The sequence below is a fragment of the Haemorhous mexicanus genome, chromosome 21, assembly GCF_027477595.1.
Source record: "Haemorhous mexicanus isolate bHaeMex1 chromosome 21, bHaeMex1.pri, whole genome shotgun sequence".
In the NCBI taxonomy this organism is placed as follows: domain Eukaryota; kingdom Metazoa; phylum Chordata; class Aves; order Passeriformes; family Fringillidae; genus Haemorhous; species Haemorhous mexicanus.
In genome coordinates this window covers 3,835,365-3,860,112 of record NC_082361.1, presented here as the reverse complement: position 1 = coordinate 3,860,112, position 24,748 = coordinate 3,835,365, and the positions used below count along the sequence as shown (strand labels likewise).

At 47.4% G+C, this 24,748-nt stretch overlaps 4 protein-coding genes and 4 non-coding genes across 11 annotated transcripts; 5 read left to right on the top strand and 3 right to left on the bottom strand.

Moving 5' to 3' along the window:
- GBGT1 (globoside alpha-1,3-N-acetylgalactosaminyltransferase 1 (FORS blood group)) lies at positions 1-7,705 on the bottom strand. 3 transcript variants are annotated; one of them, XM_059865203.1, is made up of 7 exons: positions 7,638-7,705; positions 7,136-7,251; positions 6,294-6,356; positions 5,048-5,098; positions 4,913-4,948; positions 2,820-2,954; positions 1-1,570 (listed from the first exon to the last, which is right to left on the bottom strand). In XM_059865203.1, the coding sequence occupies exons 2-7, from the start codon at positions 7,198-7,200 to the stop codon at positions 886-888; spliced, it is 1,035 nt and encodes a 344-aa protein (XP_059721186.1). In that variant the 5' UTR covers positions 7,201-7,251; positions 7,638-7,705; the 3' UTR covers positions 1-885. The 3 variants fall into 3 exon arrangements, with proteins under 3 accessions (XP_059721186.1, XP_059721185.1, XP_059721184.1); XM_059865202.1 differs by lacking the exon at positions 7,638-7,705 and adding an exon at positions 7,437-7,627; XM_059865201.1 differs by lacking the exon at positions 7,638-7,705 and adding an exon at positions 7,546-7,624.
- Positions 7,706-11,693: 3,988 nt separating this feature from the next.
- On the bottom strand, positions 11,694-14,439 carry SURF6 (surfeit 6). Its single transcript, XM_059865160.1, has 4 exons — positions 14,241-14,439; positions 13,627-13,842; positions 12,962-13,053; positions 11,694-12,506 (listed from the first exon to the last, which is right to left on the bottom strand). Exons 1-4 carry the CDS (start codon positions 14,332-14,334, stop codon positions 11,835-11,837), a joined length of 1,074 nt encoding a protein of 357 aa, XP_059721143.1. The 5' UTR covers positions 14,335-14,439; the 3' UTR covers positions 11,694-11,834.
- A 431-nt stretch (positions 14,440-14,870) lies between these two features.
- On the bottom strand, positions 14,871-20,859 carry MED22 (mediator complex subunit 22). Of its 2 annotated transcripts, none has more exons than XM_059865546.1 (4): positions 20,693-20,859; positions 20,134-20,214; positions 19,655-19,863; positions 14,871-16,183 (listed from the first exon to the last, which is right to left on the bottom strand). In XM_059865546.1, the coding sequence occupies exons 1-4, from the start codon at positions 20,813-20,815 to the stop codon at positions 15,985-15,987; spliced, it is 612 nt and encodes a 203-aa protein (XP_059721529.1). In that variant the 5' UTR covers positions 20,816-20,859; the 3' UTR covers positions 14,871-15,984. The 2 variants fall into 2 exon arrangements, with proteins under 2 accessions (XP_059721529.1, XP_059721530.1); XM_059865547.1 differs by having other exon boundaries at positions 14,871-16,177.
- Positions 20,860-20,874: 15 nt separating this feature from the next.
- On the top strand, positions 20,875-24,730 carry RPL7A (ribosomal protein L7a). The gene is made up of 8 exons (XM_059865545.1): positions 20,875-20,945; positions 21,478-21,598; positions 21,861-22,010; positions 22,728-22,868; positions 23,187-23,266; positions 23,572-23,702; positions 24,064-24,133; positions 24,572-24,730. Exons 1-8 carry the CDS (start codon positions 20,943-20,945, stop codon positions 24,674-24,676), a joined length of 801 nt encoding a protein of 266 aa, XP_059721528.1. The 5' UTR covers positions 20,875-20,942; the 3' UTR covers positions 24,677-24,730.
- LOC132337235 (small nucleolar RNA SNORD24) lies at positions 21,720-21,792 on the top strand. Its single transcript, XR_009489111.1, has one exon. It is a non-coding gene; the product is annotated as a small nucleolar RNA SNORD24 (small nucleolar RNA).
- Positions 22,591-22,656, top strand: LOC132337236 (small nucleolar RNA SNORD24). The gene has a single exon (XR_009489112.1). It is a non-coding gene; the product is annotated as a small nucleolar RNA SNORD24 (small nucleolar RNA).
- On the top strand, positions 22,951-23,028 carry LOC132337234 (small nucleolar RNA SNORD36). The gene has a single exon (XR_009489110.1). It is a non-coding gene; the product is annotated as a small nucleolar RNA SNORD36 (small nucleolar RNA).
- On the top strand, positions 23,424-23,497 carry LOC132337228 (small nucleolar RNA SNORD36). The gene has a single exon (XR_009489103.1). It is a non-coding gene; the product is annotated as a small nucleolar RNA SNORD36 (small nucleolar RNA).
- Positions 24,731-24,748: the final 18 nt, after the last annotated feature.

The following is a 24,748-nucleotide window of genomic DNA, read 5'->3' as shown; positions in this document are numbered from 1 at the left end:
TCAGCTCCAGCAGCTCCTCGCCAATTTATTTCACAGAGCTCAGAAAAATTGGAAAGGGCTGAAGCAATGGAGAGGAACATGAACATCTCAAAACCAGATTTTCTGTGTTGGAAAAGATTACATGATCCACAGAGACATGTGACCCAGGGAAAAGGTTCAGAGCACATCTGTGATTGAAATAAACCTGGAGAAGTTCAGTCTGCTCTGAGCTGTGCCAGTTCTGTCTAAACTTGGGTCTCCAAAGCACAGACTGGAATTTGGGAGATAACTGCTAGATGAGTTCCCACTGTTTGTCCTGTCAGACCAGGGCTCTTACTGGCAATGCCTGGCACCAGCTCTCTGCTGAGAATGTCCAAGAAATCCTGCTGCACGCCAGTCAGGGATTACGAGCTCTGAGTGCAAGTTTTCCTCCTGATTCTGACCAAAGGCATTAGTTTAAATCACAGTTCAGGAAAACTTATTGCCCTGCAACGTTCTCTTTTTTAAAGTGAAAAGGTCTTTACCAAAACCCAAGGTCTTCTCCTCCACAGGAACATCAAATACCATTTTGATCTTGATAAATTTCCACCAGGCCTCAGGAAAACACTCAGGCAAAGCCAGCTACAGCCATGCACTGGATAACTGGCCTTGTGGATGCTTTTTTGTGTGCTACAGCCTCAAGCAGGATGTATTTAGGAAGAGTGGGAATCCAGAAACCTTTTCAGTCTCAGCTGCACTTTGACTGCTGCTTCTGAAGTGCATTTAGACTCTGTTCTCCAGAGGATCGATCCACACGTTCCCTTCCCAGTTTGCTCCTACCAGGAACAAAAATTCAAGGTGGGGCACATTCTGGAGGGACTAATTTTGGTGGGTTTGGCTTCTTGGAGGCTCTCTCTGCAGGGATGGTCAGTTTCTGACCTCTTTGTAGTTCTTATTCACCGTGGAAAAACGTACGAGGCGGATTTGGGGGGGCTGTGGCTTCCTGTCATCCCATATGTACTCTGGAGAAAGCAGCTTGGAGGGTTTGTGGGACAGGAAGTGCCTGTTGAGGTGACTCTCCTCCTGCCAGGCTGCCATGATCCCGTTGGCTTTGTCTGCCAGGATGGTCATGTGGCACATCTTGGTGAACTCATAGACCTTCTCCACCAAGCCTCCAAACACGGCCCCTCCGTAGTAGAAATCCCCTTCTCCCTCAGGGATGAAGGCAGCTGAGGAGCTCCTCCTCTCATAAGGGAACTGCTCTCGTGGCACATCGAAGTAGCCAGGGTGGATGGCTGCCACCATGTCCCCCAGGGTCTCGGGGCCCCAGGGGTTGTGGAACACCATGTCGATGTCCAGGCAGAAGAGGTACTGCACCTGCCCGCGGCTCTCCTGGGCCACGTGCTGGCTGATGGCCTCCATCCTGCGCATGGAGATCTCCTGCCAGCTGGGCTGTCTCTGCACGGCCACGGTGAGCAGGCTGCGCCCTGGCTGCAGCCGGGGCTGGGGGATGCTCTGGGGGCTGTCGGTGAAGATGTAATAGTTCACCCTGTAGCCCCTCAGGAAGTGCTGCTCCGCCGAGTCCAGGAAGCGACGCACGAACCTGGTGTACCTGAGCAGACACAGCCCGTGGGGCACAGCAGGGACAAGGAGGGCCCTGCTGTGGCCTTCTGCAAGGGCAGGGGTGATAGAGGAAAGGGGTGCTGCCTCAGGTGTAGATTTTCTATTTTTCACATTCTGTGCTGCTTTAGTGGGGGGGTCTGGGCTTTATATGAGGGGATGGTGAGCTCTCTGCACAGAGCACGGAGACAAAACAAGGAATTCTATTCTTTTCAGAAAAGAGTCAATTCAAAAAAAATGGAATTCTATTCAATTCAGAAACTTGAATTCTATTCAATTCAAAAACTTGAATCCTATTCAATTCTCTAGCTGACCTAGCTTGGTCTAGGGGACCAAGGACAAATGATCCAAATCTCAGGCCCAAGAGCATAAACAACGTGGGCTGGAGAGAGAAAAACAAGAAGGATGGGACTTCATAAACTGAAGTTGTAATTGGACAGTTAACTCCAATATGCAAATGGAGCAGAACTTACAAAAGTGAGAGACCCTGTGACCAGCTGTCCATTTTTGGTACACATTTTGGGTTGTGCTGCCCAAGGTGGGGCATTGAGGCCTCTTAATGAATCCCTACTTTATTCCCTAGCTCCATCTAGTCTCTGCTCTAGGTCAGCCTTCACAAGGCATCAGGGGAATGGCCTGCAGCTGAAGGAGGGCAGGGCTGGATCAGATTTTAGGAAGGAATTGTTCCCTGTAAGGGTGGGAAAGCCCTGGCACAGGGTGCCCAGAGAAGCTCTGGCTGCCCCATCCCTCGAAGTGTCCAAGGACAGGTTGATGCAACCTGGTCTAGTGGAGGGTGTCCCTGCCCATGGCAGGGGCTGGGAGGAGATGGATTTTAAGGTCCCCTCCAACCCAAACCATTCTGGGATTCCAAGGGGATGGGTGGTGGATTATGAAGAGCACGTTAGAGAATGCAGGACAAGGAGTGAGGAGAGTTCACTGATTATCCCTGCAAGAATCCACTCACTACACATGCAACAGGTGGAGTGGAGGGTGAGGAGTAAGTGGATTATCCCCATTTTGACCAGCTCTAATTCCCAAGGCATCTGCTAATTCTTAAAAAACACTGCCCACACCTCAGGTACCTCAAGTTGTTGTGGGCTTGTGTGATTCCAGACACACTGCATGGGCACAAAACCCCCCTATAAACTGGGGCAAATTTCAGGGAAAGGAAAGCCAAAATCATCTTTGCACAGAGGAAGGGCATCACCCCAAGAACTGTGACCACTGAGTGCTTCCCTTACTTTCCAACAGCAAAGGCTGTCACCCCGATGGTGAGGTTCAGGGGTCTGTAGGCACTGTCCAGGATCTCAGGATCAAAGGTGCCTTCCCAGACGATGGGGGCCAGCCATGGTGTGACTGTCAGCACATCCTGGCGCCTGGAGGGGGAAAAAAACCAGAAATGTTCATGAAATGTAACTGTTCCTCTTGGTTTTGAGGCCAGTAAATGGGAAAGAAGCACAAAAAATGCAGCTAGAGCAGTGGGTGAATCAGCATTAACTCGCCATGGAGGGTATTAGCCTCAGATATTTTCTCCCTTCCCTCTTATTTGAGGTTACAGAGCATGGACATTTCAATTCCTGAGCTGAAATTAAGCACTTAACACATCAGCAAAAACCTGAGGATCTGCTAAAATCTCATTTAAGGACTTTTCTGCTGAGGAGAGTTTAATGACCACTGAACTCTCAGAATGGGAAGCTGTGCCTATTTGCTATCAGCCTGATGCAGATTGCTAGATTAAAACACAAGTAATAATAATATGAAAATGACTATAAAATACAGCCCATTGCTGGGTTATTAAAACACAGCTTGCAGCATGACAGCTTATTTTTCCAGTATTTATATATAGCTCCAACACATTCAGATATAATTTAAAATGCTGTATGTGAGCCAGCATTCAAATGTGTAACAAAGTTAGAAAAAAATCCTTAATCTCCTGTGAGGGAAGTGGAAATACTGAATATAAATGCAGCAGAGTCTGATTCTGCCCCTGTTACAGCTCTGCAATGCTGTTGCAATTTGCTGCTTTGCTTTCAGGGTTTCATTCTTACCTTTTTGATTCTAAAAGGAGATGTCACTTATGGTGGGATTCACCCCAGCCTGCTCACATTCACTCCAGAGCAGGAGCTGGAGCTCTCTGCTATTGAAATTTGTCACACCCAGCACGTGGCCACACCTGGGGGCTGCCAGGCTCCCACCTGCCACAGCTCCAAGATAAAACCAAACTGGGGGAGCTGTGGGGAGCAGCCTGGTGCTTCAGGCAGCAGATCCAACCAGATCCTCCAAGCCAGATCTAATGCTCTCAGTTTGAGAGGGTACAAGAATGACACTTTCACTCCTTCCTGTGAGTGAAAGATTAAATTACACAGGAAGAAGAATTTGGGTTGGGGGAAATGTATTAACTGATCTGTCCTGTTTCTGGGTTGATTATCCTCTTTGTTGGAGAGGGAAGGAGACAGGCATGTTCACTTCTCTAAGCTTTGTAAATTTGATTTTAAAGGGCTGCTCTGGGTTTCCCAATGAGTCATGGTCATCCTCTCAGTGCCAGTGAACTCCCTCCAGAAGACACAGAGCAGGAAAACTTCAAGATTCTCCCCTCATTTAACCCAGTTTATACCAGCTGATTTAGCACAGAATTTTATTCCAATATGGAAGAAATATTCAGGCTGAGCACATCCTGAATATGTGGAGGAAATAAAATACAAATGTGTGTGTACCAACAGGGTGTGTTTATTAGCTTGCAAAGGAATGTGGCTGTTGAAGGTGAACTGCTCCAGATAAAAGTCAGGCCAAAGGAGGCTGTAACCACCTGAGCTGCACAGAGAGTTTGTCCAAGCCACTTCTTAGTGCTGCTGTCCCAAATCCTCCCTTAAACTCCCTGCTTTGGCTGTGTTTGCTGCAGGCCAAACAGAGCACCTGCTTTATTTTGCCCTGAAATGGGTTCAAAGCTCTCCCACAGCTGGTCCCAGCCTCAGCACAGTTCCAGAAGGTATTTCCCACTTCCAGATATTACAGATCTGTGATATCTTACATACAGATAAGATAAGTAATTTCTTACTTACAGATATTACAGATCTGCCACCTCAAAAAGAGTTCCTGGCCATGACAGAGCGTGTGTGCTAATGTAATAATTGGGAATTAACAGGAAGTGTGTTAATGAGTGTACAGTAACCAAACCCAGGCTCAGAGCAGCACAGGCAGCTGCTGACACACCCCTGTGGTTGGATTCTCAGGGAACAAGGTCCTGCTCAGCGTGCCCCAGGACCCTGGAACTGTGAGTGCTGCAAAGTGCCCAAACCAAACTCAGCAGAAACAAAGATCAAACAAAGAAACTTACTTTGGCTCCAGCACTCTTGGCTGCAGATAAAATAATCTGTAAAAAGGAAGAAATATCCATTGAATAATACATGAATATGCCTGGAAGAGAGGAGCAGCAGTTTAAAGGTCAGGAGATAAAAAAGCCAGTACTTACTGGGGGAAAAGCTGGATTGGCTTCTCTTCTGTGTATTGGAGTTTCATGGAGCTGTGTGATGGGGTGGGAAAAGAAAGGGATTGTTATGCTTTTCTTAAAATATCAGCCAAATTTGGCTTCAGGACCTGCTGTCCAAATCCAGCCCCAGCAGCTGGGGACACTGCCCTGCCTGGGCCAGGGTTAGGCATCACCTGCACACACCTCCAGGGCTCCCCAAAGGGACAGCTTTGGGACAGAACACACAGCACAGCAGGGACAGAGAGGTGCTGGCAGCAATCCCAGTCTCTGAGGAAATCAGACTGGGGTTTAGGGATAAAAATCCCTGTGGGACTGTCAGCAATATCCATGTATGTGCTCCATGCCCTGCAAAACTGTTCCTGGAGGAGCTGAACTACCTGAAATCATCACATTTCCAACAGCATTCAGAGAAATGAGCACCTGACCAGACACAATGGTTTGGAATGGGCTGGAATAATCAGAAACACCTCCATTAAACATCTTTTTTTTTTTTTTTTCTATTTGCATGGTTTGGTTTTGTTTTTACAAGAACAGTAGGTCACAGGAAAAGCCACAGCTTGGCATGTCCCAGCCCTGGGGCAATGTGGCAGTGAGGAGGTCACTGGGGCCATGGCCCTGGCCTCTGCACAGAGTAAATTCTCTCCTGTGCAGCTCTGGGAGAGCTCTTGGCACCCAGGCTAGGTCAGGTACCAGCTCAGGAGGTATTTCCCATGAGCAGCTCCCCTTCACCTGCTCAGGTGCAGAGCTCCAATGCTGCCACAGCTCAAACACATCCATGGGGTGGGGGCAGAGCCCAGATCTCAGAGGGAGGAACAGGAGCCTGATGAGAGCTGGGGGTTACTCCTGAGGTTACTCCTCAGGTTACTCCTGAGCTCCTCCTGTGCCTGTCCACCTCACCTCTGTGGTTCAGGTGTCTCTAAGTGAGTGGACACTTGGAGCACAGCTGTGCATGTGCAGGTGGGGATTACAGCCTGACAAGGAAGCTGCATCAACCTTCCAGTCCTGGGCTCTGGGACCACAACAAACCAAGCCTCCCTCACCTGTGAGACCCAGAGCTGTCCTGCAGGGCAGGCAGGCCCCAACAGCATTGGTAGCTTTTTAAGAGTGACTAATCACAGGTTCATAAACAAAGAACAGCCCCTTGTTAATCACTGTTTGTGTTGTCAGGGAAGAGCAGGGCTGTAACAATGGTCTGTGTTACTCATTAGGCCCAGAACAAAATACTTACAAGATTTCAGGGCAGGGAAGGTAGTAGGGCAGGTAATGCACTTTTCCACTCCCAGCTACAGCCCTGTGAGAGCAAAGAAATGTTTTAAGGCAGGAAATGTTGAAGGAAACATTCCTAGGATTTTCCACCACCACCTAAGGACCTGGGAAAGATTTTGAGAGGTAACTCTGGCTAACTCCATATCTACTTTATTAATTAGTGTAGGATCTGCTGTGTTCACATTTTAACACAGTGTCCTGCTGCTGAGGCAAAATGCAACCACCCACAAGGTGAAAGTACAGCAAATTGCAGCATCATAAAAATGTGATAATCCCTAATAATTTAATAATTAATATTTTAATACCTAACAGAAATGCCCTATCTCAGATTCCCTTCCATGTCTGAGCTTGCTCCATGAGCAATACTCAGTTGTCAGAATATTCAGCTACTAAATTGTGTGTTTGAAAGCTGTGATGTCTGATGGTTACACAGCTGTCCCTGCTGACCCTGGAGTGAGTTTGGACCCTGGAGTGAGTGTGAAGAGACAGAGAATCACCTCTGCTAAGGCCTGAGCTGAAATGTAACTGGAATATTCTATACTCAAGCATTTGTTTGTGAGTCACTGCAGTGTTAGCAGCCTGATTTGCACCCAAATGCTCTTTTTTCCTCTTTCCCTTAGGGCCTTCTCTCTCTACCAATGCTCTTTTATCTATTACACAAATTGCTGTTCTTTCTTACAGCTCAAAAAGAGGTTTCCCATAAAGTTTTTATTTTACAGCCTTTATTTTTGTGTTCTAGGAGTTTTAGCACAGGATCTACTCAGGATGTTTTAGGTATGGCCGAGCTGGCCAGCAAATGCTTACCAGATAACTGCAGCAACACCACCCAGGCAGACAAGAGATGCCACCAGCCCCTTCCTGGAAATCATATCTTCTGGAGGAGAAGGAAGGGCAGCTTCTGAATTCCAGCAGCTTTCACTCTGCAAAGAACAAACATAAAGGGAATAAACCTCACTGTCGGTACCTCACTCTGAGAGAAATTGATCATTTCTCAGAGGAGGATGAAGATGGAGGATGAAGCTTCTTGGTAGCTTCTCTCAGTCTGTCTGAAGTGATAAACACAGAAGGCATCAAGGCTGTAAGAGCCAGGGCACTGAGGCAGCACCTGTAAAATGCCTGAGCAAGTTCTTCATTCCAGGGAGCTTTAACCCAGCTCTAGTGCATGGGGAGCCTTTCTGATTTCATCCCACTTTCTGTAGATTCCATTTTTTCACCTCAAGCATGCACCCTCTGCAATTGAATCAAATCCCCCACTCCTGTTCTATCAGAGAGCTAACACAGTTATCACCTGAGCTGATTAACTCACCTTTCACAGTCCAGGAACCACCTGCAAAGAGGGGCACTCCCTGCAAAGGTGCCTGGAGGAAAGGTAAACTGAGGTGTGAGACCAGCAAAGGAACATTTCACAATCCTAATGCACCTTGGGTAAAGGTTGAGCCAAGGAAATTATTTCCTCTACAACAGCCATGAAAATCAACTTTCCCAAGCCCAGCAGTCTTACCTTAAAAGCTCCAATCAATCTCTTTTTCTGCTCACAGGGAAGCCCACAGTGAGAACCTTGGCTGGTCCCTGTGATGAACACAAAATGCATTTGTGTGGAGTTCCCAAAGGGGTTACAAGCACATTCATTGTTATTCCTTTCATTGTTACCTTCAGTGAGGACTGCAGCAGGGAGCTGGGGATTAAGCTCAAGGGTTTTCATCTCACTGCTGCTATCTCAGGACCCAACCTGTGCTCTCCTCCTTCCTCAGGACCCAACCCATGTTCTCCTCCTTTCTCAGGACCCAACCTGTGCTCTCCTCCTTCCTCAGGACCCAACCCATGTTCTCCTCCTTTCTCAGGACCCAACCTGTGTTCTCTTCTGCTTCCTCAGGACCCAACCCGTGTTCTCCTGCTGTACCAGGACCCAACCCTCCACACCAAGTGCTCTTCCAGGCTGGCCAGATGTATTTCCAGTTACAGCTTTCTACTTTCTAGAATGTGATTGGAGCCTGCAGAGAAGGAAAAAAAAAAAAAAAAAGAGAAAAAGGCTGTTTATTAACCATTTATAAAGATGGTAGCATTTATACTAAGGGGAGGAACTGGTACATGATGATTCTTGGAGGGCGCTGGAGTAATCCCAGAGATCATTCCTGGCCCTTGGTAAGGCATGGGACAGTGCCCATGGATCTGAACAGGCAGGAGTGATTTTCCTGCTTTAATTTCTTTGGCTGGAAAAAGACAAATGGCAAAAAGTTCTTTAATTTGCTTTACTGTGTCATACAGAAATCCTCTCTGGTGCTTCTCCCTCACTTTCCTGTGAGAGAATCTAATTAGTTTCAACAGGAAGCATCACAAAATCCTGCTTAAAAATAATGACTAACTATATATATATATATATACATACACATATATGTATGTATGTGTGTGCATCTACATAAATATATATCTTAAGGCCTTCCACCACTTAAAGCCTTCATGGATTCATGCTGAGCAGTTCTGGATCCTTGCCTAAAAATGCTGCAGATCCACAAACACAGAAGGAAGTACAAACAACCTCCCCCCTCAGGCAGTTGCTCTGTGTTTTGACCAGCTTTATCTCATTCCTGTGCTAGTTGTGTCATGAGAGCTGCTGTGCTGACACCAGGATTTGTCAGTGCCACATTTCTTACCTTGTGCTTGATGCTTCCAGCACGTGGAAAGCAGATAAATGTGCAGAGGGGGGTTCAAACAGCTGCTTTTCAGTCTTTCTTTGAGAGATGGCTGCACACAGAGCAGGTAGGAAAGCCCTTCTCATCAGCAGGCTTCCAAATTTCCAGCCAGGATCTCACTTGCTGCAGTCCAGGTCTGGGCAGTCTCCCTTTCCATACCTGAGGGCTCTGATGTTTCCTCCCTCTCTCCTGTGACCTCTTTCAATCTTTCTCTGTAATTTTCTAACTTCAAGATCTGGGATTATTTCTGTCAGCTGTGACTGGGCTCTCTCTAATCAGTCCATTCTCATGAAATTGGTAGCAAAGCACCCCAAATTCCCCTGCTGAGCCCTCAGCAGTGAAGTAAAGCTGGATTGCCCCCAAAACTGAGGAGCTGTCACAGTTCACACATTGCCACAGGACATCTGCCTGCTTTGCAGGACCTCAGCACTGGGGTGGCATTCAGCCTGTGCCCAAATACATTCCATGTGTTTTCTGTAGAACCTCTCCCAGCCAGCTCTGAGGCACATAAAACCTTGTCCTTGACTTCATGGAAACAAACTCAATTTTCAGGCTATTTGTTTTTCTAAAACATCAAGCCCTGACTGAATCCTGTTTTCCTTGGGGTTTGCAGCCCCTCCCAGCTTGATGCCACTTTCCAATTGCATAAATATCCTCTCAACATTTCCACCCAAAGCATAAAGGGATACACAAACAATCCCTTTGCAGAGTCTCCTGGGGATTCCCATTTTCTGCACCTGACCCATGCTCTTATCTCCATTGCACACAGAGGCTGAGAGCCCAGAATCTGGGTGCTGGGGAAGGACAGAGGATCAAGAACAGAGAGAAGAGGAGGACTAGTTGTCCTCAAATTGGGCAGTAAAATTAACACAGAATAAAATAAGATATGGGTGTTTGTTTATTTTAGTGCAGTTTCAGCTGCTGTAATGGGCATAGAGCACTTCCTTGTGTCTTTTTACAGAGTAAACATCTAATCCCTCAGGAAGAGAAATACACATATTTTGAAATATTACATCATTAGGAGCACAGCTGATGCATTCCTCTCTTATTTTCAGTTTCTGTGGTACAAACCTGCCAGAGCACTAGAGCCAGCTGAGATTGAAACATCCTTTGCATCTAAAACCATCTCACTGAGGTTTACCTCAACTGATTTACAGTTTACCATGAATACAAACAGAAATGAAATAGATGTGGCTGCAGCTGATGAAAGAATCTCCAACCAAACAGAAATCACAGCTAAAGCATTTTTAATAGTTACTCAGGTTCCTTGAATTTGTTCAGAGTTTTTTAAAAGGGATATGGCTGAAAGTAGCTCTGTTACTTCCAAATGAACTTGCTTGACCTCTCAGAACAAAGCATTACTTTATCTTCAAGCCCTGCTTGGAAGGCATTCTGGACAGCTGATAAATACCTCACTTGTAGAGCGTTCCATGGAAAATATTCTTTGCAGAGCAACTATTTCAGATTTCCAAACGTGGATTTCAGATTTCTACAACTGAAGTGGCAAACTGTGAGTGCTGGGCTGTTCAGAAAGTGAAGAAAGAGAAGATATCCATGGGGAGAGCTCCATCTGTGCCCAAGGTTTCCTTGCTGGACTCCAGTGTGGAACAGGCTGCAAGAACACGAATGTGTTCAGTCACACCTGAGGCTTGAACACAAATTTAGCACAGAGTCTCAGATTGCAGCTGCACCAGGGAGTTACCTGGGCTCTGGCAGGGATCCAGCTGGGAAGCACTGCACAGCACAGCCTGCATTTCCCTCACAGCACATCCACCAGCTTTAGTCATAAGGCAAAAAAGAGCTTCTTCCAAACAGCCAGATCAAGAGAATCAAGAATTCAACTGGACTCAAGTAATAACATCCCTGGGCTCAGTACAAATTATCAGTTCACAGCAACCAAGATCAGGAGGGCATCAGCAAGGTTTGACTGATCTCAGGGGCAGAGTTGCTTTATTTTCTGGATGAATTGTTCCCACCAATCTTCCCCAGGCTGAACTGCCAGCAGCCAAGCTGTACTTTCCCTCCTGAGCTGGGCAAACAGCTGCTCAAGTTCACATTTGTATTTCTGTATAAACAACAATAAAGGACAACATTGGTTATGACCAAATACAATTTTGCACTGGTGAACTGCACAGAGAAGAAATCCTTGCAGGCACCTGTGGTTGCCAGAAATTTTTTTTTAACCTAATTGTTTATTATTGCCAAAGACAGACTTGGAGCCAATCCTTCCACCATCAGGATCAGTAAGTGTGTCCTATGGATGATCCAAAAAGATCAGTTAGCTCCACAATAAATCCATGCACCTGTACATGTGTGTTTATGTCTACATTGACCTAATGCTGATAAAACATAACTTATAAATGAACAGCACTGCTTAAAATTGAAAATTGTTTCCAGTTTTCTTGTGGTGGGGAGGATAAATGAATTCAAGATTCACTCTCTTGTCCAAAGATATAGTCCAAGTACATATAAGCAAAGGTTTTATGACACCTGCAGTATCTTTGAGTTGAGATGAATCCTATGTTTGGTCTTTTTGCCTTTTTGTTTCCTCTTTCCTATTCCCAGGGGATGCAAAGACACTGTGCTGCACATCCGAGGAAGTGACAGCAACTGACATTTCCCCTTTAGAAAAATAATAATTCCTATTAGAAATCAGCCTATTAGAAAAGGTGTTTCTTTAGGATAGAAAACTTTATTAACAAACATACAACTGTTTTTTAGTATGATGATGCTGGGAAGCTGTGGCCTGGGACAGTGACACAGCCCCGTGTGACAGACCCTGGAACCCCAGTGCCAGGAGAGCTGCCTCTCTCTCACTTTAACCCAGCTTTTTTCAAGTCCTCTGGCAGAACTCGGCCCTTCTTCCGGGCCCTGGCTTTTTTCTTCTCAATCCTCTCCTTCTTCTTCTTCTGGATGTTCTTCTTGCGCTTGTCCTGCTGCTGCTGCATCTTCTCCACCACCCTCACAGTCCGTTCCTCCCACTGCTTCTTGCGCTGGGCTCTCCGCTTCTCCTTGCGCTTCAGGGCCTCCTTCAGACGCTCCTCATCATCACGGATCTTCACCCCTTCCGCCTTATACAGGGCATTTGTCCATTTTATCTTGGTCTCCAGCTCCTGAGCTTTCTTCTCGTCCTTCTCCTTGAGCTCCTCCAGTTTATTCTTCCTGGTCTCCAGCCTGCTCAGCAGCTGCTTGTAGTTCTTGCCTGTCAGAGGAGTGATATTGCCTTTCACTGCTTTCCTCTTCTCTTTCTTCTTCTGGATCTTGTTTAACTCATTCTCTTCATGAACTTTAACCCTGTTGAAGACAATGTCAGTTTTGCTCTCCTCCTTTTTGGGTTCTGGCTCTGCTGGTACCTCCTCAGTCTCTTTCTTCTCCATTTTTGCCTTCATCTTCAACTCCTTTCGTCGGCGTTTCTTTCTCTCTCTCTCATACTTCCTTCGCTGCCTCTTCTCCAACACTGCAGGGGTTAATTCCTTGGCATTATCCTAAGGAGAAGGATGGACATGAACGAGAAGCCTTAAAGGGTTAAAGCAGAAGTAAAAGTGGGCTGTCCCCCAGTTCCTGATTTCATACTCCTCCTAAGAAGCACCACCTGCGATGTGAAGCTGTGACTCAGAGACACCAAACACAGTAACAACATTTCAAACCCTTTGCTTTCCCTCACCAGCCTGTAGCTGTTCCCTTGCAGGCTCTCACTACTTTGCTTTTTCCTAAAAATCACCAAAGGCACGTTCTCTTTGAAGCTGACCCCATCTTTTCTCACAGGTTTTCCCACAGAATGTACACAGGTCACCTGGCAATCCCTGCAGGCAATTCCTTACGAGCTGGAATCAGCTCAAACCCTGAGCCTGTGAGATGCTGTCCCCACATGCCCTGGGAAGCTGGGGAGGATTTCAGGTGCACAAACACACACATGGATACACATTCAGAGTCCCCATACCTGTCCAGAAGCCTTTTGAATCTTCTCATGGAGTCTCTGACGCAACAGACTGATTGCAGAAACAGAAGGGGAACTCAGTTCACTTTTACTTCCTGAAAATGAGAGGGAGAAAATAAAAATACTTAAAAAGCAGCACCAGCTAAACAGTAGCACTTTCTCTGGCTATGGGAAAAGCTCTGGGAACTCTTTAGATGCTGTGAATGGAACGGAAAATCCAAACAAACCCAGATTTCTATTTCATTGGTTTCTTTAGAATTTCCCCTTTCATCATTCAACGCTGCCAGCAGTGGCCTGGCATGCCCTGGGGCTGCCTGGCAAGCCAAGGACAAGTACCAAGCTTGTGGAACAGAGAGGCTCAGGACATCTTTTCTCTGTGATCTGGCTTTTCATGGTCATAAAGGAAAGCTGAGCTGGCAGGACAGGGATTGCACCCACGTGTAATTCCCAAAGTTACTCACATGCACAAAACCTCTGCAGTTCAGTTAAACACCGTTTCCAGAGAGCCACCCAGTGGTGATGGCACAAATTCCTGCCCACAGACAAAAGCTTCTGGGCACATGAAATAAGCAAAGATGTTCTCAATTTAGGCTTTCCAAACTAGACCTGTGTGAAGCAAGTGAAAAGCAGCAGCTCAGCCCAGGTCAGGGCAAAGCTGAAAATCTTACCTGTAGCTGAACTCTCCTTTCTGTTCTGTGTGCTACCCTGTGGAGATGATTTGCTGGCTTGAGGGGCTGCTTTCTGTCCTGGAGTGGGCTTACTGGTGTTAGAAACCACCTGTTTGGCTGAAGGAGCATTCTTCTTCTCAGTTTGCTTCCTGGGCTTCTTTTTCTTCTGTTTCTTGACCTGTCTGCCAGAATCCTCGGGCTGGCTTGGCTTAGACACTAGAAGGCAAAAACAAATTACACAAAAGAGGACAATGCTACATTCCCACTCATAACATTCAGTTCTTACAAAACACTGAAGTTCCAGCATCGCAATGGGATATCTTAATGTTCAAAAATTTTACATTTTAGGATTTAATTAGACCAAACATCCTTGCACACTTCTGTAAAACCCCAGCTCTCCACATCCATCACTACAATGAATGGAGACCACTGATTTCCAGGGCTCCCTGTACAATGTGCGAAACGTGTTCCGAACTCCGTGCTTGAGTAGATTATTTTGTTGTTAGAAACCGGCACAATCCCGGGCCAAGCACCCCGTGGGGGCACCCCTGTCGCGCCCAGCCTCCCACAAACCAGCCGGAGAGGACAGAACCGAAGCGTTACAGTTCCAGTACCAAATTTCCTCTTCCGTGACTCCGGGGCGTGCTGCACGCCGGCCCTCCTGGCCAAGCCCTGCAGGTAGGAGTCCTGGGCGGCCAGGCTGGCCATTGCCAGCCCGGGTCTCCGAGCTGCCGAGGGCAGCGTGGGGAGCGCGGGGCTCTCCTCGTGGAGCCCCCAGCAGGCAGGAAATGATGGATGAAGCGCGCCGGCCGGGAAGTGACGGCAGCGCCGGGCGCACGGAGCGGCCGCGCCCGGAGCCGCCCCCGCCGGGGCAGCCGCGGGCTCGGCACGGCCAGCGCGGACCGGCGGCGTCCCTCAGCCACACCAGGGGTGCTCGGGGCTCTCCTGGCGGGCTGCGACCCCCGTGCCTTCCAGACACCTCCCCGGAGCCCCGCAGGCAGCCCCCGGTTCTTCTCCGCCAGAGGTGCCAAACCTTTCTTTGCCAAACCTCCCTTTATTGGAGGACAAAACCGAGCTTCCCCCTGCGCCGGGGTGAGGTCCCCAGAGCACGGGCGAGTTTCGTGATGGTTTCTGCAGCCCCTGTACGGGAACAGCTGCAGGGAGCTCATCCCCTCCTCGCATGTGCACGCTTATGTTGTGACACTTTCACAAAGCCTCGTGGCTGAAAACACACGCCTTAAAAATTATACAAAAGAGTCAGTTTTATTAAATCACCTAGTTACAAAAATAAATGGAATGGAAGAAAAAGAAACCAAAAAATAATAGCAAAAATTCACACCTAAGAAATGAGACATTACAGCAGAAAGCTGGGGAAGCTCAGCTCAGTTGTTGGAATGCCCTGGTGGCTCTGTGGTGCCCATGACACTAGCTGTGGTGACACTGTTCAGTTCAGTGCCATCTCCCTTTCTGCTGCACAGCTCGAGCCAAGGCAGAGCCACCAAAAAAGAAAGGACAGAAGGTGTGCTGAGCTGCTGAACAGCTGCAGACCAAGCACCAAATGTGTTTCTTTGGAAGGAAACTGAGAGTAACCCAGTATTCCTCACTGCTCTCAGTATTTTTCATTAGACAAAACTAAAAGCCAACATAAATAGTGGCTCCATGTTAGCTCAAATTACATTATCAGGAATTTCTGTGTAAACACTGAGGAAGGAATTGACTGACTAAAGCATGACACTGCTTCTCTTTGTGGCTTTGAGCAAGTGGTGTCATTGATCCCTCAGTCTGCCTGTTCTTCCAAGGGAGGAACACTGCTCTTACATAAGGGTGTCCTGGGATCCTCCTTTCAAGTTTGTAAAGCATTTTGACAGTGAAGACTGTTGTGTAAAAAGACTGTAAGACTCTTTACAGTAGACCAGAGGTTGTCAGATGCCATCCTGAGAGAGCTTTAAAGCAGCCAGAATGTCAATAACCTTGGGAAGCAGAGTAAAAACCCAAACACACTCACTGCCCCCACATTTGGCTCAAGTTTATCCCAAAGAAATTCAACTCCCAACACTCACATGGAAACAAACTTCTAAGACTTCTAAAGAACTCTACACATAACTATCGCGTTAAAGCAAACCTGACTCTAATTTGTTATAATGAGATTCACTTTGTGTCTACATCTCTATGTCTTACGGACAGGAACACTCCTGGCAAGGTCCTGGCGTGGAGGAAGCACTGCAGCCATGCAGGGAGCAGAGCCCTGCCAGCACAGCTCCAGTGCCTCCTCCCGGCAGCAGGAGCCGCTTGCTCAGCACAGCAGGAGGAAGACTTCCAGCAGCGCGGGGCCATCCCCGGGCGAACCGCGGATCCTCTTCAGGAATGCTCGGCGGGGCCCGCCCCGTGCCCGTTCACGTGCGGGTGCGAAGGGGTGGAACTCTGCGAGGTGGCAACGCTCTGCTCGGCTGTGGCAGCTGCCAGAGGCATCGAGAGGCTCTCGGGGGACAGCGTGGCAAAGTCTTGTCTCCAGTAGGCTTCGCACAGTGGGAGATCATTGCTGTCACACAAACTGTAGCTTTCCAGAACAAACAACCCCAGTGAGGAGAGAGCAGGTGTGGTGACAGAGGAGAGGGATGGAAAGGGTGGAGGGAGCAAGACAGAAGCAAAGCATTAAGAAAATGGCAAAAAAAATGCTGGATGTAAGGTCTGTGTTCATGAAATCATCCTAAGTCATGTGACATTGGCCTTCCCTAAGACACCTCCCCTTAGGGCTGGTCCTAAAATCTCTTGGGCCTGGTGAGGATTGGGGCAATTTTAGAGAAGAACTGTGGCTACAAAATAAAACAGAGGCTCAATTCTAATCCAGACACTCCAAGTCTCTGAAAAGATCTGAGCTGAAGTCCTGGCATCCCCAAATATGCGACTTCTGCTACTGATGAGTGAGACATGGACCTTACCCACAATTATTTTACTTGAAATTTGACTGCAACCTATGTGAGGAAAAAATAGAAATCCTGCTTTAAATTTTACTTCAGCAAAAAAACCTGCCAGAATTGTTTTGGGGCCTGTCCCTGTCACAATAAAGAAGAACCCTATTTGCACCCCTGCCCTTTCAAAAAAGTGCTCCACAGGTTTGGGTCTTCCATTGAAGCTTCCCAGTTTGATTATAAAATACTGACAGCTCCTGCCTTTTCCCAAAGAGCCTGAGCTAACAGTGCTTCTAAAAGCAGCTGGCTGGACTCCAACACTGGATGAACCAGCAGTGTGGGAAAATAAGGTTTTTAAACAACTGGCTAATTCTTGACCATACTCTGAGGAAAACAATGTGGAAGGGCCAAAACTAAAAAGAAACATGGAAGGAACTGGAACAAAACCAACACAAATCCCAAAGAGAAGAAGGAGCTGCACACACAAGAGACACCCAAGACAAAGTGAGTGCTGGAGCAGAAAGCAGCTTGCATTCAGAGAAAAACAAACCCAGTGGGTCAAGTGATTTTGTTGTTGCAGCTTTATTTACATTTGTAATGTATGGACTGATGCTTAGGGAAATATTTTAAGTATAGAAATATGAGACAGTTCATATTGCACAAACATGAAACATGTGAGATTTAACCCCACACTCAAGACAGCTCCTGTGATCTCATAGGAGGGAGCAATGGAACACAAATGCAGGTCTGGGGGTTAGGATGTGAGAGGGCAAGCTGGACTTGCAGTTACCACTTTGGGGAACAAGCACACAAAGCACCAGGTGCAAGCTGAGCTCTTTTCTGGCAGCATCACCCAGCTGGCTTTGCAGGAGAAGGCAGTGGATACAGGTTTGATATTCTGGAAAATCCCTTGGAAGATCAGTCCCCAACACAGTGGAGCTGGGTTCAGTTAACAAAGACCATCAGAACTGAACCAGAGCTACAACTCCTGTTCTGTCATGGACCTGAGGCCACGATTTCCAAGGAGAACCTGACCACAGCATCCACACATCATGGCAGGGGAACTGCTAACTATGTTTCAGCTGAGTCAGAAGCATGACTGCTTCTCCTGCTGCCCCAGCTGGAATAGGTCCAGAGCCTAAGCTCCACCTCTCAGCTAACACTCCTCAAAAGTCAAGCTCAGTGAGCAGCTCTGCACAGCTCAGGAGCACTGGCTAGCCTGCTGCTCTGTTCTAGGAGGGACTTCAGTACTCCCCTGAGGCACCCAGCCAGTCTGAGGGCAGGGGGACACTCTAGCAAACTACTTGATCACAGGCAGGAAAACAAAGATTCCTTTAGGACAATCTTCTCGGGTTTAGTTTCAAGGACCTGCTTTTGGGTCTCATCAAAAGCCCCATGTGCACATAAAAAGCCTGGCAAACACCTGACCCTACAACAGACCAGGCATTCCCAGGACAGCAAGGATCTCCCCCTTGGGGGTAAACAGGCTGTTGAGTTGACAGCCACTGAAACATGGCTGACATAACAGAAACCCTTTCCCCCACATTAGACAATAAGAGTTCATTAAAAATATTGCAGTATTCTAATTATAAAAGGACTTTGAATAAATCACTGTTTCTGTATTTACACAGACACAATTTCTTTGGTGCAGAAAAAGACAGGAAAGAGCACAGGAAGGGAGGAAGCAAATGACCGAGTGCTACATGATAACAAAGTGTCAGATCACAGCTCTGCAGAGCTGCCAGGTTTCCTCACCTCATGACCCATAAGAAAGAGCAGGAAGGCAAACCCATCTGATGTACACCAACATTTGTGCTTCCCTGTTAGTTCTGCCAGCAAGGGTTGCTTTACGTGGCACCTGGGGCCAGGCAGGTGAACAGACCATGCCAGCATGGCCAAAGTGAGAGTGACCAGCACACAGTGGTGGCAGTTTGGGGACAGGGTGAGGGACGCATGCCTGGCACATGTGGGGCACTCTCATCCACCATTACATCCCTCTGGATGAGCTCACTGCTATGTCATGGACCTACCACTACCTGCACAGGTGCTTGGGTTTGTGATCATCATAACCTCCTCAAAAAACTGAATAAAGTTTGAAAAATAACTCTAAGTTTTTACCTCTAAGCTGTGTCATATTATTATCTTTTTACTCTTAAAATACATATATTACTCATAAACAATGGCCTTACTTTCAAAGATACTGAGCAATTTAGTTGACTTAGCTGGGGTTATAGGCATTCAGCATTCTTAGAAAAATGGAAAAGGCAAACATAGTAAACCTGGTCAGTAAAATTTTAAGTAAGATTTTTTTAAAGTTAAGTGTTTGTTTAAAATTCCTAGAATTATTGCACTGACTTCACTTAGCTCAGAAAGTGCAGCCAAAATAACCAGATTTATATTTGTTTTCTTCTGCTTTCATTTACTGCATCATTAACTAGAAGTGCTGGAGTGCATGACAAAAAAAAAAAAAATAAAGTGTCTGAATTATCTAAAGTCTGTTTGCTAAATAAGAGGCTTTTAAAAATATTAAAAATCCCACAAACAAATCAGTAACAAGTCATTCCTTAGAAAATCCTATCACAATACTTCATAATTCAATGAAACTGAGCAAGTCTTTTTGCTCCTTGCAAATGCTGACCCCAGCAGGACTTGGAGGCAGCTGGGGGCAGTGGACTGTGAAGGAAAAGGCACAATGTGTGACCAGGTCACTTGTGAAAGGACTCACCACGAAGGTGAGGTGACACCAGCTGACATCAGGACCCAGCTCAGCAAGCTGGTCTCTGCAGGGAGAGAGCCAGAGGCTCCTTCAGAGGGATTTCCCCCAAGGAAATTAATCTTTTTTTTCTAATGACTACAACAGAAGCCTAAGGAAATTTCCTATCAAACCTGGGATGCTGTGAACACCTCCTTCACCAGGATATTTAAACCCTGTAGGATATCTACAAGGAAAAGGCAGTTGCTTTAGTTGAAGAAAAAGAGTTTGACCTAATTAAAAGTAGGACTGAAAATTTTTGGGGAACATTCTCAACACCTCTACTCTAAGGGCTATTTGATGGTCTGGACTGACTACCCCAAAAAGGCCTGGAGTTGTAAGGCAGAGTCCACTGCCCTATTTGTACCTGGAAGAGTAATATTCTTCTTCTAGCTCGTACAGGTCAATGGAGATCTCATCCCGCAGGGCAATCAGCTTCTTGTCACACTCCTCCTGCAGGCTCCTCAGCTGCTGGTTGCGCTGGTTGATGGCCTCATTCACAGAGGGGAAATCGTTGAGGATCAAGAACTGCTTCAGGTCAGACACAAGTTTCATCAGGGACTCGCCAGCTCGGACCTTGCAGCAGTGAGAAAAATTGCACATCAGAACAGGGCTCTGCTCCATTCCAAGATCTCCCAAGCTCCTCCTTCGGCCCAAACTTTGGATAATAACTCCCACAATATGAGGATTCTGATGGAATTCTGACCCAGCCTTCCCCAGCCACCCCAAACATGAAGATACTCTCCGGGCAGCAGTCCTTGGGAGTGTTATAAAGACCCAAAAATAAACCCAACAGCCCCTGCAGGATGTGCTGCCCACATGTCTGAACAGTACAGTGCTACTCACAATATTTGCAGCTCTGACATGCATCTCGTAGTTATCTTGTTCACCCTGGGTTGCTCGAGAAACTTGAGTTTCGTCCTCGATCTAAAGAGAAAAGTACACAAATCCACCTCTACATACTTAAAATTCAAATAGATAATTACTATAAGGTATAATATATGGGAATATATGTGTGGATATGTCTGTGAATTTCCTACATATGTGGATATGTGTATGAATTTCCTATAGATGTAGATATGTGTGTGAATTTTCTATAGATGTGAAATGAGATCACACATTATGTATGTGAAATTTACATCTATATATGAAGTACAGTTCAATTAACACAGTGTCCAAGGCCAGGCTGAATAGGGCTTGGAGCAACCTGGTCTGGTGTAAGGCGTCTCTGCCCATGGTAGGGAGTGGAACGAGACAATCTTTAAGATCCCTTTAAAGCCTCTAACGTTCGGGGATTCTACGAAAGGTTCTCCCCTCACAGCCCCTTCTTCCTCGCGTACCCCCGCCCTTCTCCGCTTAGCACCCGGAGTGCTCCCACGGGGGCGACCGGCCCGCTCAGGCCCACCTTGGCCGTCTTGATGATCTCGGTGAAGTTGTCCATGATGGATTTGACATCGTCCTTGAGGCGTTTGTTGTAGGACTGCAGCAGGGTCTCCTTGCTCTGCGGCAGCACCCGGGGCTGCGCCATGGCCGCCCCCTCCCCTCACGGCCCCGGCCCCGGCCCCGGCCCCGCCCTCCCGCGCTCTCGCGAGACCTCGCGCGCCGTAGATATTTCCCGGCATGCCTCGTTCCGCCTTTCTCTCCTACTGCCCAAGATGGTGAGTGGTGGCGGCGGCGCGGGAGGGGCTGGGGTCATCCGCCGCCATCGGGGGTCATCCGCCGCCGCCGATGGGCTGTAGTAGTGCCGCGAGAGTGCTCGGCTGGCGGGGGAGGCGGTGGAGCCATGTTTGGTGCCAGATTTGCGGTGATGGGGGAAGGCCGCGTATGGGCCTGGCAGCCCGGGCCGGGAGCCTGCGGCTGCTGCCGGCTCGGGCAGCCCGGCCGGGCCGTGGAGCCTTCCTGGGATAGGTCGGGTCCCGGTGGTCAGTAACGCGCCGTGGGGGTATCTCGGCTGCTCTCGGGGAAGCGATCCTCATGCCCGCTTTAATCCTTTTCCCTCTCCAGGGGGTTTATAAACATTGGAGGTGTAAAGCAAAGGATTTCCGCTCTCTAGCAGAGCAGGGCGAACACGGGAGGCCGCCGGGCTGGTGAAGTGCCTGGGAAAACAAATGCGTTTCCAGGGTGGGCTGGTAATTCCAAGCATGCAAGTTTTGGAGGGAAAAGAAGACCGAGTGTGTTTCTTTTTTGCAGCCGAAAGGAAAGAAGGCCAAGGGTAAGAAGGTGGCACCGGCCCCTGCTGTAGTCAAGAAGCAGGAGGCCAAGAAGGTTGTCAATCCCCTCTTTGAGAAGAGGCCCAAGAACTTTGGCATTGGTGAGTAGGTGGATATTTGGGGTAGTAACTCCCATGGCTTTTTTCTTGTTCAGTGAACAGATTTAAGTTATAAACATAAAAAACCACTGCAGACTTTGTGCAGTGCTGTTGTTGTACAAGGCGCAGATGATGTGAAAGAATATTTGCTATCTGAGTGGTCGTGCTGACACATCACCACCAAGATCACTGATGCTCCTGTGCCTTTCCCCTGCTGCTGCTGTGGATTTGGGGCAGCCCTGAGCTAAAGGCTGTGTTTTTTTAGGACAGGATATCCAGCCCAAGCGTGACCTCACCCGGTTTGTGAAATGGCCGCGCTACATTCGGCTGCAGCGCCAGAGGTCCATCCTCTACAAACGCCTCAAGGTGCCTCCTGCCATCAACCAGTTCACCCAGGCCCTGGACCGCCAGACAGGTGAGGATGTTCCCCACAAAGCTCTCTTGGCTTGGGTTGTAAATGGGATGTGCCTCAGAACAGGGCAAAGAAACCAAAATGAGCCTTAACAAAGGTAAACTGGGCTGTGACTGTGAAGGTGTTTTAGGGAGGCTTTAATAGCAACCAGGGTGGTGTCAAAATCAATTTGCTGGTTTAAATCTTGGATTACTGCTGTGAAAAGGGATTTAGAAAATACTAAAGCTCTGTTTACTGACCCAAACCCTGCATTAAATCTTAACTGATTCCATTCTTCCAGCTTGATGTAGAACTACCCAGGGTGGTATAAACTGATTACTTGAGACATTTATGGGAGTGCAGGTTTTGGGGGAAAACTGGCACTGAAAGGAGAAGGGATTTAGGGGTCTTCTGTGAATGCAAAACACTTTGGACCTGGGTAGAATAATTTCCTCCTCATTGATGCTCCTAGCTTTAAAAGAGCCATGCACCACCTCTAACAATAATTGCTGTGCCATTTCCTCATCCAGACAGTCAGGGAGCTCTCAGTGCCATCAGAGCTGCATGCAAACAGGGGCTCTCAGGGTGCTCTTCTCCTGGACTGTGCAGATGATGATCACTCTTTGCTGTGAAAAAAAAAGTGATGACAACCACCAAGATCGCTGATGCACTGCAGTATTTTTTAAAAAGAACTCTTAAGTTTTCAGGTCATGCAACTAATTAGTAGGTGTTCTCTTCCAGCCACGCAGCTTCTGAAGCTGGCACACAAATACAGGCCTGAAAATAAGCAAGAGAAGAAGCAGAGGCTACTGGCTCGTGCTGAGCAGAAAGCTGCAGGAAAGGGAGATGCACCAACCAAGCGGCCACCAGTCCTCCGAGCAGGTAACTTTGTACCTGAGCTGGGGGAACATGGGAGTGTGGCACTGATAAAGAGTTGGTTCTTCAGCCAGCCTTGGACAAGCTATGGCAATGATGTTATGAATTTCTTCACCTGAGCTCAAAGTGAAGAGCAAAATAGACGAGCTTTTTAACCCTGAGCTTTAGCAAATTGTCCATGAAATGTCATTGTGCTACTGATGGTTTTGTGAAGTTTTTGTAACTTCTGTAGTGATGCTGTGCTATGGAATCAGAGTTGGCTTGCAAGATAGCTCTGAAAATGGACTGAGAGGAATCAAAGCTTATCTAGAACTTGTTTTTCAGGTATCAATACTGTCACAACTCTGGTGGAGAACAAGAAAGCTCAGCTTGTTGTTATTGCCCACGATGTAGACCCCATTGAGGTGAGCATATTACAGGCTACCTGTGTAACTGGGGTTAGAAGTGCTTTTAAGGCAAAAATGGGTATGAAAGAGAATGCACAAAAAAGTTACACATTTTCCAGAACTGGATGCTTGTGCAGGTTTGTAGTTGTCCTGGTTGGACAGTGAGGCTGGGCCCTTGCAATGATGTTTTGAATTTCTTCACCTGAAGCAGCAGTGAAGAGCAAAACGAGCTTTTTAACACTGAGCAATTGCCACAGCCCAGGCTAACAGCCAGCACAAAGGCATGTTCTCCCTCAGCTGCTCAGCTCTCCCTTCCCTTCCAGCTGGTGGTTTTCCTGCCAGCCCTGTGCCGAAAGATGGGGGTTCCCTACTGCATCATCAAAGGCAAAGCCAGGCTGGGCAGGCTGGTCCACAGGAAGACCTGCACCTCCGTGGCCTTCACCCAGGTTAACCCGTAAGTGTTCTGGGAGCTCACTTGATTGTCTTGTGGAGAAAGCAAACTGCCCTAAACAGGCTCTAGGCAGGTGGGTAGCAAACTTGGGTCTCTCTGAAACAGTAAAATTTGAATGCCACCTCTGTAGTGTCTGATAAAAAATGTCTATCAAATCCTGAAGGTGCAGATTATTTTAGTTTACCAAAAGGGTGGTTGCTCTAAAATCCAAGCAGTGCAGATTCTGAGTGTTAACCCTTTGTAAGTGATGCTTTTGCTTAACCTGAAAATTGGGTTGTCAGTAGAGGCTCTCAGATTCTATGGCAAAATATTTATGGAAAATGTTAAATCAAGGCTCTGAAGGAACTAAAACTGTCTTCAACAGGGAGGATAAGGGAGCCCTTGCAAAGCTGGTGGAGGCTGTGAAGACCAACTACAACGACAGATATGATGAGGTAAGATTCTGTGTGCTGCTGGCCTTGTTAACATTCCCAGAAGGGAGAAATGGGACATAGTGACATCAGTTTATACTTGGGTGTGTTACACCTAGGTTTGCTTACAATGTACCCATATTCTCTACCTGAGGATAGGGTAAAATGTGAAAGCTGTCACCAGGTTAGAAGTAAACAGCAACCCTAGGGCAAGGATTGTAGAGAGGGCAACAGCTTTTGCTACCTAAACTCCATATCCCAAATCCAGGAGTTACGGGATAGCTGAATCCAACATCCCTCATTGGGAAAGATTGTAAGCTTTACTCCTTGCTGCCACAAAATGAAGTGTAATGCTTGAAATGTGGAGGACTTCCTAGTTGAGGGAGCTCTTCCCCTTGTGCAGAATTAAGTGCCACAGTGAGAGATGGATGAGGTCTCTAACCTGTTGTCCCTTCCTTGCAGATCCGTCGTCACTGGGGCGGGAATGTCCTGGGTCCAAAATCGGTGGCTCGCATTGCCAAGCTGGAAAAAGCAAAGGCTAAAGAGCTGGCTACAAAGCTGGGCTGAAGATGTACTGCATTGCACGGTGTTCTCTGTACATAATAAACCCCAGCTGTTTCAGTGGTCTCTGTTCATGGG

Coding starts and splice junctions, on each gene's coding strand:
- GBGT1 (XM_059865201.1), bottom strand. Junction 5,099..6,293: donor CTTCCCTGCCCTGAAATCTT/GTAAGTATTTTG, acceptor CCCATCACACAG/CTCCATGAAACTCCAATACA. Junction 2,955..4,912: donor CCAAGAGTGCTGGAGCCAAA/GTAAGTTTCTTT, acceptor TTCCCCCTCCAG/GCGCCAGGATGTGCTGACAG.
- MED22 (XM_059865546.1), bottom strand. CDS start 20,815: ATGGCGCAGCCCCGGGTGCTGCCGCAGAGCAAGGAGACCCTGCTGCAG. Junction 20,215..20,692: donor AGATCATCAAGACGGCCAAG/GTGGGCCTGAGC, acceptor TTTTCTCTTTAG/ATCGAGGACGAAACTCAAGT. Junction 19,864..20,133: donor ATGTCAGAGCTGCAAATATT/GTGAGTAGCACT, acceptor CACTGCTGCAAG/GTCCGAGCTGGCGAGTCCCT.
- SURF6 (XM_059865160.1), bottom strand. CDS start 14,334: ATGGCCAGCCTGGCCGCCCAGGACTCCTACCTGCAGGGCTTGGCCAGG. Junction 13,843..14,240: donor GTCACGGAAGAGGAAATTTG/GTACTGGAACTG, acceptor TTTGCCTTCTAG/TGTCTAAGCCAAGCCAGCCC. Junction 13,054..13,626: donor AAAGGAGAGTTCAGCTACAG/GTAAGATTTTCA, acceptor TCTCATTTTCAG/GAAGTAAAAGTGAACTGAGT.
- RPL7A (XM_059865545.1), top strand. Junction 23,703..24,063: donor GCCTTCACCCAGGTTAACCC/GTAAGTGTTCTG, acceptor TGTCTTCAACAG/GGAGGATAAGGGAGCCCTTG. Junction 24,134..24,571: donor ACAACGACAGATATGATGAG/GTAAGATTCTGT, acceptor CCTTCCTTGCAG/ATCCGTCGTCACTGGGGCGG.